The 17573-nt window shown below is 39.1% G+C and overlaps 2 protein-coding genes across 3 annotated transcripts; both read left to right on the plus strand.

Annotated features, from left to right (window-relative positions):
- Nucleotides 1–2124: 2124 nt before the first annotated feature.
- Nucleotides 2125–9936, plus strand: LOC119484832 (N-acetylmuramoyl-L-alanine amidase-like). Its single transcript, XM_037763951.1, has 5 exons — nt 2125–2405; nt 4820–5680; nt 7148–7358; nt 8824–9152; nt 9869–9936. The coding sequence occupies exons 1-4, from the start codon at nt 2333–2335 to the stop codon at nt 9125–9127; spliced, it is 1449 nt and encodes a 482-aa protein (XP_037619879.1). The 5' UTR covers nt 2125–2332; the 3' UTR covers nt 9128–9152; nt 9869–9936.
- A 39-nt stretch (nt 9937–9975) lies between these two features.
- Nucleotides 9976–16514, plus strand: LOC119484834 (lysozyme g-like). 2 transcript variants are annotated; one of them, XM_037763953.1, is made up of 5 exons: nt 12953–13163; nt 14943–15020; nt 15750–15946; nt 16031–16181; nt 16275–16514. In XM_037763953.1, the coding sequence occupies exons 1-5, from the start codon at nt 13058–13060 to the stop codon at nt 16409–16411; spliced, it is 669 nt and encodes a 222-aa protein (XP_037619881.1). In that variant the 5' UTR covers nt 12953–13057; the 3' UTR covers nt 16412–16514. The 2 variants fall into 2 exon arrangements, with proteins under 2 accessions (XP_037619882.1, XP_037619881.1); XM_037763954.1 differs by lacking the exons at nt 12953–13163; nt 14943–15020 and adding an exon at nt 9976–9980.
- The last annotated feature ends 1059 nt before the right edge of the window (nt 16515–17573 follow it).

The following is a 17573-nucleotide window of genomic DNA, read 5'->3' on the forward strand; positions in this document are numbered from 1 at the left end:
ACCCTTTCTTACCCAACTCGTAACTTTCCAGTTGCAGCATCCAATATGGTAAAACACCCGATTTCTGATAAATGTAAACACTGTTATTCCAAGAGAGAAAATAGCATAAAGCATCCCTTCATGTATTTATTTACATTTTATCAGAGCACAACACAGGTATAAATATTATTTAGCATAAATACACATAATGCTTTAATTGCAGGCTTAACGTGTGACACAAGTAAAGCTGCCCCACCTCTGTAATACATCCCCATAGATCCCTGTGCTGTGGTGATGCCACAATACAAACAGTACAGACAGTCTGAGATGGCATGCTATTATCCCATCATTCCCGTCAATACAGATGCAGTCACAGGTTTTATCTGACTCATATGGTAACATGGGGAAATGGTAGATTTTCCATCAGCTGTTTGGCTCGGAAATTGTTGGTGTCAGCTTAATACACTGTGGAAAAAATGAGAACTTCATTGCATCACAAGATTAACCACCTGTTCCAGATAAATAAACATTTTTTTGTTATTGTTGATATTCTGAATTTGCCCTGGCAAGTCTAACTTTCCACTGCAAAGGAGTAGAATCAATAAATAATAATTATAATAAATGTCTGAGTGACAGGTACATTCTTTCAAATCTTTTTTATTGTTTGTTTTTTTTTAGACATGGCAAAGGTCATTTTATCACATGTAGAACGCAACACATTGTCCTTAACATGAACAACAACTTTCTTTTCAACCATATTTGCTCCATTTCTACCTGCTGCAGCTTTAAAGGAACATACGTTCTCCAAACATATAAAACACAGAGAGAAGAGTTAGCCATGATAAAAAAGTGGCAAGTCAAAGTTATAGCCTTTTAATTCAGTATTTTGACCAAATTGGAAGTCAAATTTAAACCTAGTAAGTCACGACGATGAGACATTATGAGATAATAAGTCAAAATTGTAACTTTGCATCTGTCGAATTTAGACTTACTTGTCTCGTAATCTTTTATTTAGTATCTCATAATTTTGACATTAAAAAAATATGATTTTTAACTGAATTCTGTCAGTCAGTCAAAATTTGTACTTGGCATTTCATAATTTGGATTTACCGTGAGTATTTTCAATTTTCATTTTTCATTTTCATCATTCATTCCATTTTTCATTCTTATATTTGTTTATATAAGGGATAATGTACAGCAAGCTGGTCATTGTTGTGAAAGAATCCCCGACAGGGTGATGCTCTCATCGTTTTTCTTTTACCACAATGACCCGCTAGCTGTACATTATCCCGCTTATTACACGGCTACTTACTTAAGAAATCACTATTTTGACACAAAAACGATCCGCCAGAGTCCAACATCTGAGCTGCGCCCATAGCAACGTTCTGCTATACATAGCAACGGTCTGTTATACATAGCAACGTTCTGCTATACATAGCAACGGTCTGTTATACATAGCAACGTTTTGCTATACAAAGCAACGGTCTGTTATACATAGCAACGTTCTGCTATACATAGCAACGGTCTGTTATAGAGAAATTACAGACCGCAGAACACCGTGATTGACCAATCAGAATTGAGTATTCAACACAGCCGTGTAATAACTATATTTCTTTGCTGGCAGAAATGGGTTTCCATACATTTGGTTTGTGCGCTGTTGTAAAATTATATTAATTGATTTATCTTTGTGGGTTCATAAAAACACAAATTCACATTTAATGACTTAAAATCTTAAATTTCACTAACCTTCGTATTACCACAACCTATTATGTAAAAACTACAGTCACATATCGTTTTCGATCATTTCCCTGCATTAAAAGTTCATGACTGTTTCTGATGTCCCGTGACTAAAATGTTTCCTGGCACTGGTGAGTACACAACAGAAGCACGCATCACATGGGATGGTGAACATTAACCATAAAGCTGCTTTATCTTTCACTTCTGTTTGTTTATTGAATGACATACAGTATACAAAGGAATCTGTATGAAGCTGCACGATGTCTGGGGAAACGAGTGACACGACCAAATATAATTAGTTATTTGTAATAAACTTCACTGCGGGGCCCATACTTTGTTTTGCTCATGACACACTTTAAGTTATTGTAGGCTAAATCAATATTTGGAGCCATCAGTGTACAAAGAGTACTCTTCCCTATTAGGACACAACACTGCAGTCATGCTTACACCTACACAACTCCTCTCAGAAGTTGTGTGCAGTACAGTATAACTGTGCTATTCATGCCTGTTTAGGTTGTCTTTTGTTCGTTTAGCTTGGAGAAAGGGAAGAGAAATTGTTTTTTTTAGTTTAACATAAAATTGCTTTTTAAAAAAAGAAACACGCAGGAGATGCAAAATGACTTTATTTGGACTGTCGTTTTTTGTTCTGGCTTCATCCTGCTTCTTTACCGTCTATAGCAGGCCGACAGGTAAGTTCAGTTATTCAAAATATATCAACCTTTGAGTTAAATTGTTCATTAGGCTACGTCGTTTCTTTTTGGTTCGCTGATAAGTACAATTTTCTTTCTAAGCAACCTGTCACGTTGTGATTCACCAATTACCTGAAATCTGTAATTCAAGAAAGTAAAGGCTTTTATAATGCTTACTCTTTTTTTTATTGTTAAAATATTTTCTGAATATTAATCAACAAACTACTTTTTTACAGATTCACTCATCACACATACAGATATTAACAAATGTCTACATCATCCCCATAAATAAATATCATACTGTATAATATCAAAGAGATGAGGATACCTTTTACGTTATACACATTTATGGAGATTTGAAAATGAGTCAGAAAAGGAAGCCTGATCTTTTAAAACTTTCTGGTTATGTTCTTAAGCTGTTTGAATTTTAGGTTGTTTTTGATTTCTTTTTACCTCCTACAACAAGCATCAATAATATGTTGGTATAATAATTTTTCTATGTGAATAGAATCAGCTGTCAAGGAAGCAGAGTAGTAAACTGCCACAACCTCTTTCCGTACAAACACACCACAACAACAATAGGCTATTTCAATCCTGTTTATTCTGCTTGTTTGTTTTCTCTGTTCAACAATAACTAGTTTGTTCCTATTTCCTATAAGTAATAGATGTTTAATTGTGCATCATAGAAAAATGTTAATCAATTTTACAGGTCCGGAAATTTCATGGTATTTAGGTGATAATTAGCAAGTAAACTATTTGAAATTTCTTTGGAATTACAGCCAAATTACCCCAATATTTACCTCAAAATGTAAGGAAAATTACTTTACTATAAACATTATTTAATAATTATATGCTAAAATAGCATATAATGGTTAAAATAGGGCCCTTAGGCTTGAGAAGCGGCTGTGTGCTGCTCTTCACTGGAGGTGGAACACTAATAGAAGACACTACTGATCAGACACAAATCTCACCATTGTCTACACAAATGTAACCTGATAGCTAATGTGATGATTCAGGGAGTTTTTAAAGAAATTTCAAAGAAGGTATTTGCTAATTATTATCTATTTATCAGCAGACATGGAAATAAAGCATATCAATTAACTTTGTATTCTTTTCCTGGAAATGCATTCAATAAATTACCAGCTATTGGGAATTTATAATTATTAAATTATGTTTATAATAAAGTAATTTTTGATAAATATTTGGGTAAATATTGGGGTAATTTGCCAGTAATTCCAAAGAAATTTTAAATAAGTTATTATCACCTAATTACCATGAAATTTGAGGACCTGTAAAATGAAGTGTTACCCATTTATCTTAGGGGGTATGATTTTGGTTTGGACAGGAATCCTTGCTTGAATTGTACAGCACTGATTTTGTCACACTGTACTTATTTTCTATGTGACACAAATAACTACTCAGGTCGTGTCTTGATGGTAACCCACACATTGCGAAAACTTGCAAAAACTCTCGCGAGACCCGCTGCCGGACGACCTATCCTAACCATAACCATTTGAGATCAATGCCTAACCTCAACCATCTCGTGAGAGTTTTACAACTTGTGGGCTACCTTCTAGACATGACCGTCTACTCAGTAGGTGCAATGAGCCCAGTGCATTCTGCATTCTGGGTGTCAGAGAAGGGGGAGGGTTATGTCTTTTTGAGACTGTCCTCCGATGAAAAGCAACAGCATCAGTTGATTGAGCAGCCGTAGGAATTATGACAGTTGTCCGTCAGGATCAGAGGAGTGTGATGTTGTTAGAGCAGCAAAGTCCATGTGTGTGGGAGGTCGGGTGGGCGGGTGGATCAACAAAACATCAGACTTTAACTCGGGAGACCGCTGTTTGTTTCCTGTTTCCTACTAACAGCCAGAGTTGGTTTCTTTTGACCATCATGACCATGATCGTTCCATAACCTTAACCACGCACTTAGTTAACCATGATGATGAAGGTCCCATGGGGTCAGCCCAAAGGAGAGGGACTTTGGCTCTCTATAGACCTTTTTACTTTCTGTCAGCTACTGTATTAACAAATGTTGCAACAGGAAGGGGCCCAGTTAAAATGTTCATGTTGTCCAGTTTGAAAAGGTTGGATACGTTACCTTACAATTGTATGCTTTGCCTCTTTTAGTTACTAATTTTGAAACAAATTGTACCAACTTAATAATGTTTTATTTTGAAATATTGGGAGGAGGGTGTCCAAAAGTCAAAGGGTGGGTCCAAATGGAGATTTCATCTTCTTCTTCCTTCTTTCTCCAAGCTGACAGTTTTTGTTAAATTGTCTTTTATGATGTTATAATGTCATTCAGGAAGTGCCACAGTGCGACTGTCATTTGAAGTAAGAGTTCATTCCCTGACTCATTATTATTGCACAATGTTCTTCAATTCTTTTCTTCCTTGTTTGCATTGTTGTCAGGTGGCCACCTGCGCAACATGGACAGCTTCATCCGAGCCGTGCAGCAGGTGGAAGACTCCAACCCTGGTCTGTGCTCGCTGGCTCTGGTCCGTGCCCTGCGGAGAACCGCCGGCCACGATGATGGGATGACCATCCATTTTTTGGGTGCCTCGTATAATCTCACGGATGCTGAGCTCCTAGAGACAGCCATTCTCAATGCCTCGTCCTTTAGCTTCTTTGACAAGGCCATCCACCACATTGTGACAGATTACGGAGAGGAGCGAGGGGTGGTTCTTGCTCCAGATGGCACCACTGTTGCCCTTGCACCCTTACTGCAAGGAATCGAAGCGGGACTGAAAGCCAAAATGGAAGGGGCGCCAGCTGTTGGGATCTTCTCTCTCACCTTAGGTAGGACGCTGGGCTTGTCCTTCCTCAGCCTCCAGGACTTCCCGCCATCTAGTCGGCTGGGGCCTAACGGTTGCTGGGACAACGTGGACCATCCTAAGTTGTTCAAGCTGTCTCGGCCTCCCACACTGGCCACTGATGCTGTTATTAATGGGGGCATGGATGGAGCTATACTGGGCACGGACCTCAGCAACCTACCTGCATCTGAACAGCCGCAGGCCCTCAGTGAGGTGTTGAAAGGATACTATAGTTTTACCCTGCATGAGGGGCAGGGTCTTGATGCTGTGACCAGCCACGTCAGCCCGAGGCGAAGGGAGATCTCTAGATCCATTCTGGAGCCACTCAATCTTCACAGCCAGGTGATGGAGACACTAGCGTTAGTCTGGACGTTGGAGAAGACAGAATGGATTGCTCTGGACACTGGAGTGGGGAAGGCGGTGAAGGATGGATTACAGGCATTTGTGCACAAGTACTGGGGTGAGCTATGAAATTATAAAAAAAAAGTGCACTTGGGCACAAAGTAGGGCTGCAGCTAACCATTATTTTCATAGCGATTAAACATACCGTTTGTATTTTCGATTAATCAATTGATCGTGTGTTCAGTAAAACGTTGGAAAATTGTGAAATACACCACAAGTTCCCAAACCCCATGATGACTTTTAAAATGTCTTGTTTTGTCCAACCAAACAGTCCAAAACCCAAAGATAAGAAAAGTGAAACATATTCACATTTGAGAAGCTGGAACCTGTGAATTTTTACTGAAAAAAAAAAAGCTTAATTCTGATCTATTTTCTGGCGATCGACTAATCAATCAATTGACTAATTGTTGCAGCTCTAGCACAAAGGCTAGTCCTTGGGATGGTTAAAGAACCCTGTGTTCAATAGTCTCTCTCATTATTCAGGACTATATTGTCATTGTGTATAGTCTGGTGACTCTTGGAAAGTGCGACCAATACTACATTTTTGACACCACATTGAATTTTGTGAGTGTAAAAGAATCATGTAACAGATAAACCAGCCAATGTTCTTTTTTTTAATCTTCATTTAACATCGATAAATATGTAATATATTAATATAATATAAATATAAGGAAAGAGTAATGTCACACCAGGCTTAAAAAGTGATGTCAGGATGTACTGACACACCCAGGAGTACACTTCTACGTCACTGCAGCAAAGTGAGAAGTTAAACAAAAACAGAGGGTGTTAAGTTGCTCTTTAAACCTGCTCTAATCAATATGCTTATTGAATAATAAGTTGATTAATTGATAAATAAAATAAAATAGAGAATTACCACCTGATTCCCTTCAACAGCCGACAAACAAAGTTAACGATTAGCTGGTGAACATGGTGGAGCATTTAGCAGCTGAAGAGCCAGATATTTCCCTCAGGAGTCGGTAGGGACCAAAAACAGAGCTAAAAGAGAGTGAATATTGGGCTTACATTCATCAAGTGGACACAAACACGACTCCAAATGAATGCTCATCTCACTCCTTGTCTGCTGGATGTATAAATAAGCAACAGTTTGCAAAGAGGTTCGGCACATCCACTTTATAGGGTGATATGTCAGTGTTGTATCCACTGTTTGTTTCTCTTTAGTGCAGGTTTTAATTATTTTTTTATCGAAATAAAAGATGTGTTTTGAACAGTTTTACAGTTGAAAAATAAGCTCGTCAATGCTTTCTAGTGAACAAAATATGTAATGGCATCATCCATTCTAAACAACTTCAAATATATTGGCATTTCTGAACTGCAATTTTTTGTAACTTAGCAGCTGACGTACATACCCAGATACTGATATATCGGACATATTGGTCAGGCTCTAAACTCTAGTGTTGGACCTCTAGTTTTGAGTGTTGGAAATATAAGCTTTTGGTTATGCCTGTTAAATCTGTCTGTCGGTTTTAGTATCCATAACCTTCATCCTCTCTCATCCTCTCCTCAGACTGCCCTCAAATCATCTCTCGTTGTCAGTGGGGGGCAAAAGCCTACCAGAGTACACCGATCCCACTGTCTCTGCCCCTCCAATTTCTCTATGTTCACCACACCTATGAGCCATCCTCGCCCTGTTTATCCTTCCCAAATTGCTCTCGCGGCATGAGAGCCATGCAGCGTTTCCACCAGGAAGATCGTGGTTGGAACGACATAGGATACAGGTAACCAACCCTTAAAGGAATAGTTTGACATCTTGTCTTGGGAAATACACTTATTAATTGAGATTGAGATGCTTTTTTATGTATGGAGACAGGAGGTGACTAGTTTAGCTTAGTTTAACATAAAGACTAGAAGCAGGGGGAAACAGCTAGCCTGGCTCTGTCCAAAGATTAAATATCTGCCTATCAGCACCTCTAAACTCACTAATTAACACATTGTGTCTTGTTTGTTTAATCCATACAAAAACAGAAATGTAAAAATGAGTTACGTGCTAATGTTGGGTAGATGGGTGATCTGTTGTTCTACAATATATCGTTACACTAGGTCACTACCTTATAAAACACAGATTGTGGTTTATTTTTAACAAATGAGATACAACGTGGTAATTAGTGAGCTTTAGAGGTGCTGGTAGGTGAATTTAAAGGCCCAGACACACCAACCCGACATCAAAGAACTAGCGGCGAAGAAGGCCACCAGTTGCGCGCCTCACGTCTTTGTCTTGGCCAAGAAGTTGCACTCAAACACATTGCAAAGACTACAGCCGACGGCCAACAACCACATAATAACTCTCCCTACCAGCAGGTCGTTGTAGTCTGTATTCGTCATTCAAAAAAGGAAACCGGACAGTCTGAGGACTGCGGATATACAAGCCGTTGTTAGGATGCGTACATGAGATAAAGCGGCGTTTGGCAACCATTTTCACCCCACTCTCACTCACCACTTAGCTTTATTCCAGATGGCCATGTCGTTGTGAAAATATTTGTGTGTTGGAATGATCAGATGAGATGAAGATAAAAAATGAAAATGTGTTTCTCCTCTTCACTTTACTCGTTGGCTTGCTTTCCTCACGTCTGTTTCTCTTCTTGTGCACTGATTCGTTTAAGCTGAACCGCCAATCAGAGTGATTTCTCTCACCGACGGGCGCCACCGCCAATTCAACATGCTGAATCGGCCCCAAAAACCTCCGACACGGGCAAACTAGAGCCGACGGTGCAGGAAACACCAAAAAAACTAGGCCGACGGACGCACAGCGATGGCCCCAAACTGTCCGACGACCGACCGTCGACTTGATGTGTCAGAGCCTTCATATTTTTTACAGCCAGGCTAGCCGTTTCCCTCTGCTTCCAGTCTTTATGCTAAGCTAGGCTCATCACCCCCTGTCTCCAGCTCCATAATTAAAGCCCAGATATGAGAGTAGTATCTAACGACTCGGAAAGAAAATCAAAATGTTGAACTATTCCTTTAAGTAGAGACATTTTATATCCAGCTAATGTTAGTGGGATAATTTCCAAGAATGTTGCAGATTTCATGTCTTTTATGCGCATAAAATACATTTTAAATATCTCGCACTATTTGTTTTTTACCATTACCCTCCAAATTTTGCAAAAATGTTTGTTAAGTTTACCTCAGAGAGTTACTGTACACTTCAATCATTAATGATGCCCTGTACTGTCTTTGTGCCCTCAGCTTTGTGGTCGGCTCTGACGGCTTCGTCTATGAAGGCAGAGGTTGGCACCACCTCGGCACACACACCAGGGGGCACAATTCTATCGGGTATGGTGTGTCAATCATCGGTAACTACACTGCCACCCTGCCGTCTCGCCACGCCATGGACCTGCTGCGCCATCGTCTAGTGAAATGTGCAGTAGATGGAGGAGGACTGGCTGCCAACTTCACCATCCACGGCCACAGACAGGTGGTGAACTACACCTCCTGCCCCGGAGACGCCTTCTTTTCAGAAATACAAAGCTGGGAACACTTCAGGGAATGACAAGACCCCCACTGCCAGCTCGAGGGTATGATAACTGCTGTTTATTTTTCTTAATTTTTAAATAGTTTCACTGTATTAAATGGCTCCAGTTAATCCTCCACACTCTGGACTAGCTAATCATTTTAATGTAGCTTTTATTTAAATCCACCTCGTCCAGTGCAGAATGTACTTAAATCAATGTTGCTTTAAACGGTGGCCCACATGGCCTCACATGGGTTTAATACTGAGATTCATTAGAGCTTATTGGGTCTCCTGAAATGACCTTACGACTATGTTTAGATCCAGTATACATCAAAGATCATCACGATGTACAGTGAACTATCTTGATTTACCAGCTGTTTAATATCTGGAGTTATTCACCTTTTTTGGCAGATGTTCACAATATGACACTTTGAATTTAAGCAGTATGAATCCTATGTGATGAGTTTTATAAGGAAAAACAAAGCATAAATACATGTATTTCTGATTTCTTTTTCTTTTTAGTTTTGCTGGCAGTTGTTTAGATTGTAATAATTGCTAACTGAGGGTTCTGTAGCTTTTACAAACCTTTACATTTTTCAATAAATGTCTGATCACGTTAATGGCTTGGCATGGCTAACATATGTATATTGTCAGACATGTATGAATATAAATACTAATGGAGTTTTTGTTCCAAGTCCCAAGTCAGTGGGAAAAAAAACACTTTTAAGAATCTCAGTCCTACTTCATAATCATCTTATTTCTCCTCTCATGATTTTACAGGAAACCGATTGTCCAAAAACAGAAGAATAAACAGACTGGCCATCTGTAATAAATGTGATTGTTTCTAATACCCGTCTTGTTCATTTGCATCAAGTGTCCGACTCATTGCCAGGTGCCTCTGGTAGAGCTGAAACAAACACACACAGATCTTTTTCTATATTTGACAAAAGTTTTGTAATATTGGTGTTGATTTAAACGGTGCAGCGATTGCTTTACACAACATTCATTTTACAAAGCTAACTATGAACCTTAGTGTTAGGAAGTCAGACCAAAGTGGCTTAAAGAGTACGAGGCAGACTAAGGAAACATTGTCCAGTTTAAAAAATGGTGTTTTTATTTACAGTGCCATCTGTACACGTGTAACCGAATATATTTCAACAAAAAAAAAACAAAATTAAGTAATTTGGTTTAACTAAATACAACTAGCCATGAGAAGGTGCAGAAGTCTAGTTTTCTCTCAGAACACTTGAATTACAATATGCTGAAAGGTTATTATGGAATTTTTGCCCAATGATGCCAAAGAATTGTTGCCTGCTGAAGCTTTAACTGTGTGTGTCAGACTGAGATATTTCTGTCCTCATTGTGCTGATTTGAAGACCAGCAGTAAAAAAGAAGAAAACATACAATGTAAAAGCATAAAACTCCATGCAAGTTGGGTTTAAGTGCATGCAGGATGGTTTGTTACATAATCTGCTGTGTCTACTTGCTACTAGGAAAGACAGCAAGACTTCAAAGTACACAGTAAATACTAGACTAAGTAAATAAAACCCTAAAACTACACACACAACAAATGAATCACTGAAATTTCAGTCAAGGTGCACATGCACAAATAATATGGCAAAGTGGAAAAAGTCTTGCTCTGATATAGCGCCAGAAGATACAGGAGAGGGCTGCAAACAATTATTATTTTCATTATCGATAAATCTGCAGATTATTTTCTCAATTAATCAATTAATTGTTTGGTCTATAAAATATCAGAAAATAGAGAAATTGCAAACAATAACCTCTTAAAACCCAAGGTAAAGTCTCAAAATATTTCATTTTGTCAGACCAACTATCCAAAAACCAAATATATGAAGCTGGAACTGGGGATTAGGGCTGCAACTAATGATCATTTTCATTGCCAATTAATCTGTCCATTTACTTTAGTCGATTTACTATTTGTTTGGTCTACAAAATGTCAGAAAATTGTGAAAAATGTTGATCAGTTTTTCCCAAAGCCCAAGATGACGTCCTGATTTTGCCGTTTTGTCCACAACTCAAAGATATTCCGTTTAATGTCACAAAGGAGTAAAAAAAACAGAAAATATTCACATGTAAGGAGCTGGAATCAGAGAATTTTATTTTTTTTTTCTTGAAAAAATATTCAAACCAATTATACAATTATCAAAATAGCTGGCAATTAATTTTAATAGTTGACAACTAATCAATTAATCGATTAATTGTTGCAGCTCGACTGGAGACGTATTTTTGCCAGAAATAAATGACAATTAATAACATATCGAATGATGCCGATTCGTTTTCTGTCCATCCATTAACTGATCAATTGTTTCAGCTCTAATGCCGGGGTGCAATGTGCCAGATATCGGAAAGCCCGAGTTCGCATTGTGATTTAGAGAGCAGAAAAGCATTTTTTGTTTTTGCAGTTCCACTGGTACAAGATCACTGTTATAACAACCCATCAGACCACCAACAGACCCCAAAGTTTTCTCATACTTTTTGCACATAAACCTGACTGACTTTTACACACACACAAACACTAAATGACCTGACCCGTGCTGCTACACTCAACAGACTGTTTACTTTGCAGAGTTCATCGTACCATGGGAAGATGCAGTGAACCCATCCGGAATATAATAAAATATATTGTATAGACAAGCAGCTAAACCTTCACAGTGAGGATGCTGAGATAGGAAAGTCATTAGTACTATTTCACTCATAAAATAAGCCATCAAGTCTGCACAAACACCACTGTAGACTATATCTTTGAACCCCTTTTTTAGTGGTGCATGGTAAGCCTTTACAGGAAGTTATGATTTCATTGACATCAGCGCCATCTGCAGCTTCCTGGTGGTTAGTGTTTCACAACCATCTTGCACAGGAAGCAGAGCCACAACTACTACCACTGAACACATTTTTTTAATAATCAGAAAGAAAACAACACAGGATGTGTGATACATTCTTTTTTAATTATGTGTGTGTTTTTTCTGCACTAATGTAACCTCCTAAGCTTTCTGAAAAAAATCATGTCCCTCTGTGTCCTCCGGTGCTCCTAATCATGGATGTATAAAGAGAACTGGATACAGCGTTGGGGACGGGGCCCCGTTCATTCCTATGAAAGTTGCTCAGTGGCGCATGATGCCAAAATGGCTCGACTTCCGTCTGGAAAAAGTACCCGGTCACGGGGTCCCAATGTCACGCCGTTGTCACGGTCTGGGTCTCATTCACATGAAAAGAGGAAGGGAAATAACTCTGCTATTAGTGCATTTTACAACTTTCAGGACCTAATGACTTAAATAAGGGCTATTAGAGTGTTCGTACTGGGAAGTTGATTTACCTAAAAAGAATTATCCGCTGAGTTACAGACGTCTCTTTCCCAATGTAAGTCTATGGGAAAATGTCTTTTTGGGCCAAATGGCATCACGTGACGGACACGGAAGTTGTAGTACCGAAAGATGGGATCAACGACTGGCGCTCTTCCTGGGGGCTTATTCCGAATGGCATCTGCAAGATTTCACAGACCGGAGGAAAACAACCAATCAGAGCTGATCTGGAGCCTGCCGTCTCTGAGCAGCTGTCAAAAAAATGGGAAAGTGTTGAGATCAGTTAAGGAAATACCAAGCACCGCCCACCAGCCGAAGCAAACTTTCTCATTTTACAGCTAAACAATATACTACAAGATTATTCTGAAAACATTTGAGGCGAAAAATAGACATTACAGTAACAGAATATTGATTACAATTGTATGTTTTCACCTATTTGATGCACGTCACTGATCTGATCTGCAGTGATATTAACAAAGTAAGACATTTACAGACGTGCCATCTTAAGTCTGGGCGTTACAGTGTTATTGTTGTGCTGCACAGGAAGGAAACACCCGTTCAGCGAGTTTGACGAGTTTCATAACATGCTTTCTGAAAGTTGCATTTATACTTTGCCAAGTTCAGGCGAGGAGCGAGGAGCGAGGAAATGAGACTTGTTTTTTTGGTTTCGTTTTTCTTTTACTTGGGATGTACCCACTGTGTTACAGCTCTAGCATTCCAGTTTCAAAAGACCATCAGAAGAGCAAACATGGGTGAGTGCTTGTGTTACTTTACTGTTGATAACTTTCACCTTTCTATTGTTAAGATTACACAAGGTGTAATATTTTAACATAAGGCTGGACTGCATCTGTCTTTTATTGTTTTTTGTATCTGTACTTTTGTAGCTCTTTTACTTTACATGTTATATATAGCCTACAAGGATTGGGCGATATAATGAGATTATCGTTAGACACGATATCAATTGGCTTCGATAATGGTCTGTACTTGTCCTCAATAAGAGAACGATATTCAGTTATGTTGACTACAGGGACTGAAATGACTCCTCTCCGGGACAAAGCATCTGGGAATTATGTATTTTTAAGATAAGATGTTTTTTAAACTAAAATGTGTTATAGAAGTAGCGAACTGCTTAAGGAATAACTCAGTGCGTAGGTTGTGTGCTTAATGTTAGCAAGTGTCAGTGTTTGCGGTCAAGAAAGAGAGACAGACAGAGAGAGAGAGAGCGAGGGAGCGTGTGTGTGTGTGACGGAGTGACAGTGAGAGGAAGTCAGCTGTAACTAGCTGTGAGCGTAGTAGTGTGTACAGTTCAGGCTGTCGGTGAATAAATAATACAACTCCTCACGACACAAGCCAAGTTCCTGTGTCTTGTAGGATTTTTCCATACATGACTCGGCTTGTCAGCCCCATGAATGTATTAAGAGAACTGGATACAGCGTTGGAGGCGGGGCCCGTTCATTCCTTTTTTTTTTTCTTCCCAGAACTTTATTTTCAAAAAAGAAACAGTATAAACAAAACATCAAAAAACTTAATGCCAGAGGAGTTCAATGTCCATTCATTTTAAGTATTTTCAGAGTTCAAGAAAATGTACTTCCTTTAAAATATTGAGAGACTTTACAGCTTTTTGGCCCCGTTCATTCCTATGAAAGTTGCGCAGTGGCGCTTGATGCCGAAATGGCTTGACTTCCGTCTGGAAAAGTCCCCGGATCTTCCGGCGATTTTCTGCATCCATTGCAAAGCCTATTGAAGTAAGCCCCCATGAAGAATGCCGGTCGTCGATCCCAACTTTCTCAGTAGCCAAACGGCGGTACTACAACTTCTGCGTCTGTCACGTGATGCATTGGGCCCAAAAATACTTTTTTCCCATAGACTTACATTGGGAAAGAGACGTCTGTATTTATTACACGGCTGTGGTGAATACTCGATTCTGATTGGTCAATCACGAGGTACCGCGGTCTGTAATTTCTGTATAAAAGACCGTTGCTATGGGCGCAGCTCTGATGTCGGACTCTGGCGGACCGTTTTTGTATCAAAATATTGATTTCTTCAGTAAGTTGCCGTGTAATAAGCGGAATAATTTACAGCGAGCCGGTCAGTTGTGAAAGAATCCCCTTCATGGGATCCTTACATTATCCCTTACATAAACGGTGGCGAGACTGTACGAGGGCAGTTACTAGTCACCAGCTGATTGATCTGAGTTATTGATCTCAGCATGTCATTGTGTAAAATAGCGCTGTCCATACATTATGGCCACTTATGTATCGCAATGTATGTGTCTCCAGTCCATAGATATTTATATCTACTTGCGTCTCTCTTCGGCTTTTTTTGGACGATAATATTGTATATCGTCTTTTTTCTTAAAGCAATATCGTCAGTAGGGAAATTTCAATATCACCCAACCCTATAGCCTACGCACATTACTGTGGCTCTTGTTTGTAAAGATGTGTTGGTCATGTAACTGTGAAGTCCCATCAAGTCCTCATACTATATGCTGATGTTGATGAAAACTAATGTAACAAACTGAACTTTTGCAGGTTATGGAGACATCATGAGGGTTGAAACGACTGGCGCTTCGTGGCAAACAGCCCAGCAGGACAAGCTGTCATCCTCAGGTAAGCTCAGATAGTAGAGAAACGCAGCTGCTGATTTTATGAAAAAATTGTATAAAAGTAATCATGTAGCCTTCATCTAACCATCTCTGTGTGTCTCTACAGTGTTTCCACTAGGGCTGTCACAATATCAGATTTTCCCTACACGATTATTGTGGTCAAAAGAGTTCATGATAACAATAATATTACGAAATCTATAGAAAATTTGACAGAAAAAAAAAGAAAATAATAATGCTATCAGTGAAATTCATCTTTAACTATTATTGTGTGTTTTGTCTCTTCTGTGTTGGCAAATGAATAAATCAAATACATTTATTTGACAGGAACAATACATGTAGGTATTGTTACATTCAAATAATGTGCAACTGATGCAATGTATATAGGACTTCTAGCCGTAGCTAATATGCAGACTTTGCCCCTGGTTAGGCTTTTCAGAAAAAAAATAAATAAAAATAAAATAAAATAATAAAATAAAAAATACAAAAATATATATATATAATAAAATAATAACAATAATAAATAAATAATAAATAAAATAATACAAAATAAATGCACTGACTATGGAGAAATACCTCAAACAACACCACTTCAAAAAATCCGAACTACCCCTTTAACATGATATCAATATTTCAGAATCTGTTTAATCGGCCAGATATGAGTACATATACTAGGACTTTCTCTCTTGAGGCACTGAGGCCATATTCCTGTTGTCTGTTTGATTTCTCTCTAAAGGTGTGGCTGCATCAAACACCATGGCACAGACTGATGCAGGCAGAATGGAAAAGTACAGGTCTAAGATCAACACAGTGGGAGGAAAATATGGAATCGCTCCAGCTCTCATTGCTGCCATCATCTCCAGAGAGTCCCGGGCTGGAAATGTGTTAAATAATGGCTGGGGAGACGGCGGAAACGCCTGGGGACTGATGCAGGTTGTAATACATTCTACTGTTTTACTCACATCCTCTATAGTGGCGCCTCACAATGTTCAGCCCATTTCATGTCCTTCTTTGTAGGTTGATGTTAATCCAAACGGAGGTGGACACACTAAACGTGGTGGTTGGGACAGTGAGGAACACCTCTGTCAAGGCACCGAGATCTTGGTTCATTTTATCGGACGCATCCGCAACAAATTTCCTAGCTGGAGCACGGAGCAGCAGCTGAAAGGTTTGTTACTGAATCAGTAGACCCACACACACGCACCGCCAACTGTCTTCACACTCTGCTTCACTTCGTTCTCATTTGTGTTTGTCTCTGCAGGAGGGATAGCAGCCTACAATATGGGGGACGGAAATGTCCGTTCCTATGATAACGTGGACGGCGGCACAACCGGTGGAGATTACTCCAATGATGTTGTTGCCAGAGCTCAGTGGTACAAAACCAATAAAGGCTACTAAAACCTGAAGCTGCAGAAATCTCCGCAAAATCTCCTGCAAATAATCACTCTGTAATGTGAGCTCGATGTTAAAACACAAGCTAAATAAACATGAAGCAAAACCATGTCTGTAAAGAGTGCAATGTGTAAAAAACAAACCGTAATGTTTATCATGTTATTTTAGTGTGTTAGCATGCCAACATTAGCTAATTAGCACTAAACACGGTACAGCTGAGGCTGATGGGAATGTTTTGCAGGTCTCTGATCATAACCAGATGATGATGGCCCTCGATGAAAAGTTAAGGGGTCACACAGGGGAACAGGAATGTCTTCAAGTGTCTCTAATTATGTGAATAATTGTTTCATTAGGGCTGTGATAATAATGCGTTAATGCAAATTCGTTTGAATGCCACTAATTTCTTTAACGCATTAACGTGATCAATCTTTCGGAGGTTGTAGTGGGCTCAGTTTTAAAGCTAGAGTGAAGATACTGGCATCATATGAAACTAAAATAACTAAATAATCCATCGGTACCAATCATGTCATACTTGCTTGTCGTGAAGGAGGCTAAATAACGCTCCAAATTTACGCAAAATTTTGGCGAGGAAAAACTGGCATGGCTATTTTCAAAGGGGTCCCTTGACCTCTGACCTTAAGATATGTGAATGAAAATAGGTTCTATGGGTACCCACAAGTCTCCCCTTTACAGACATGCCCACTTTATGATAATCACATGCAGTTTAGGGCAAGTCATAGTCAAGTCAGCACACTGACACACTGACAGCTGTTGTTGCCTGTTGGGCTGCAGTTTGCTATGTTATGATTTGAGCATATTTTTTATTCTAAATGCAGTACCTGTGAGGGTTTCTGGACAATATTTGTCATTGTTTTGTGTTGTTTATTGCATTTGCATAAAGAAGCACATTTGTCCACTCCCATGTTGATAAGAGTATTAGATACTTCACAAATCTCCCTTTAAGGTACATTTTGAACAGATAAAAAATGTGTGATTAATTTGCAATTACTTGTGATTAAATATTTCAAGCGATTGACAGCCCTAGTTTTTATTAAATGTTATACCTTCCCCCACAGAGTTTTGCTTATCATATCTTACTAACTAAAGAAAGCCGTTTTATAATCCCTTGATATATATAAGATATATACCACCCCCCACCCACAGCTCA

The sequence above is a fragment of the Sebastes umbrosus genome, chromosome 3 (assembly GCF_015220745.1).
Source record: "Sebastes umbrosus isolate fSebUmb1 chromosome 3, fSebUmb1.pri, whole genome shotgun sequence".
Taxonomy (NCBI): domain Eukaryota; kingdom Metazoa; phylum Chordata; class Actinopteri; order Perciformes; family Sebastidae; genus Sebastes; species Sebastes umbrosus.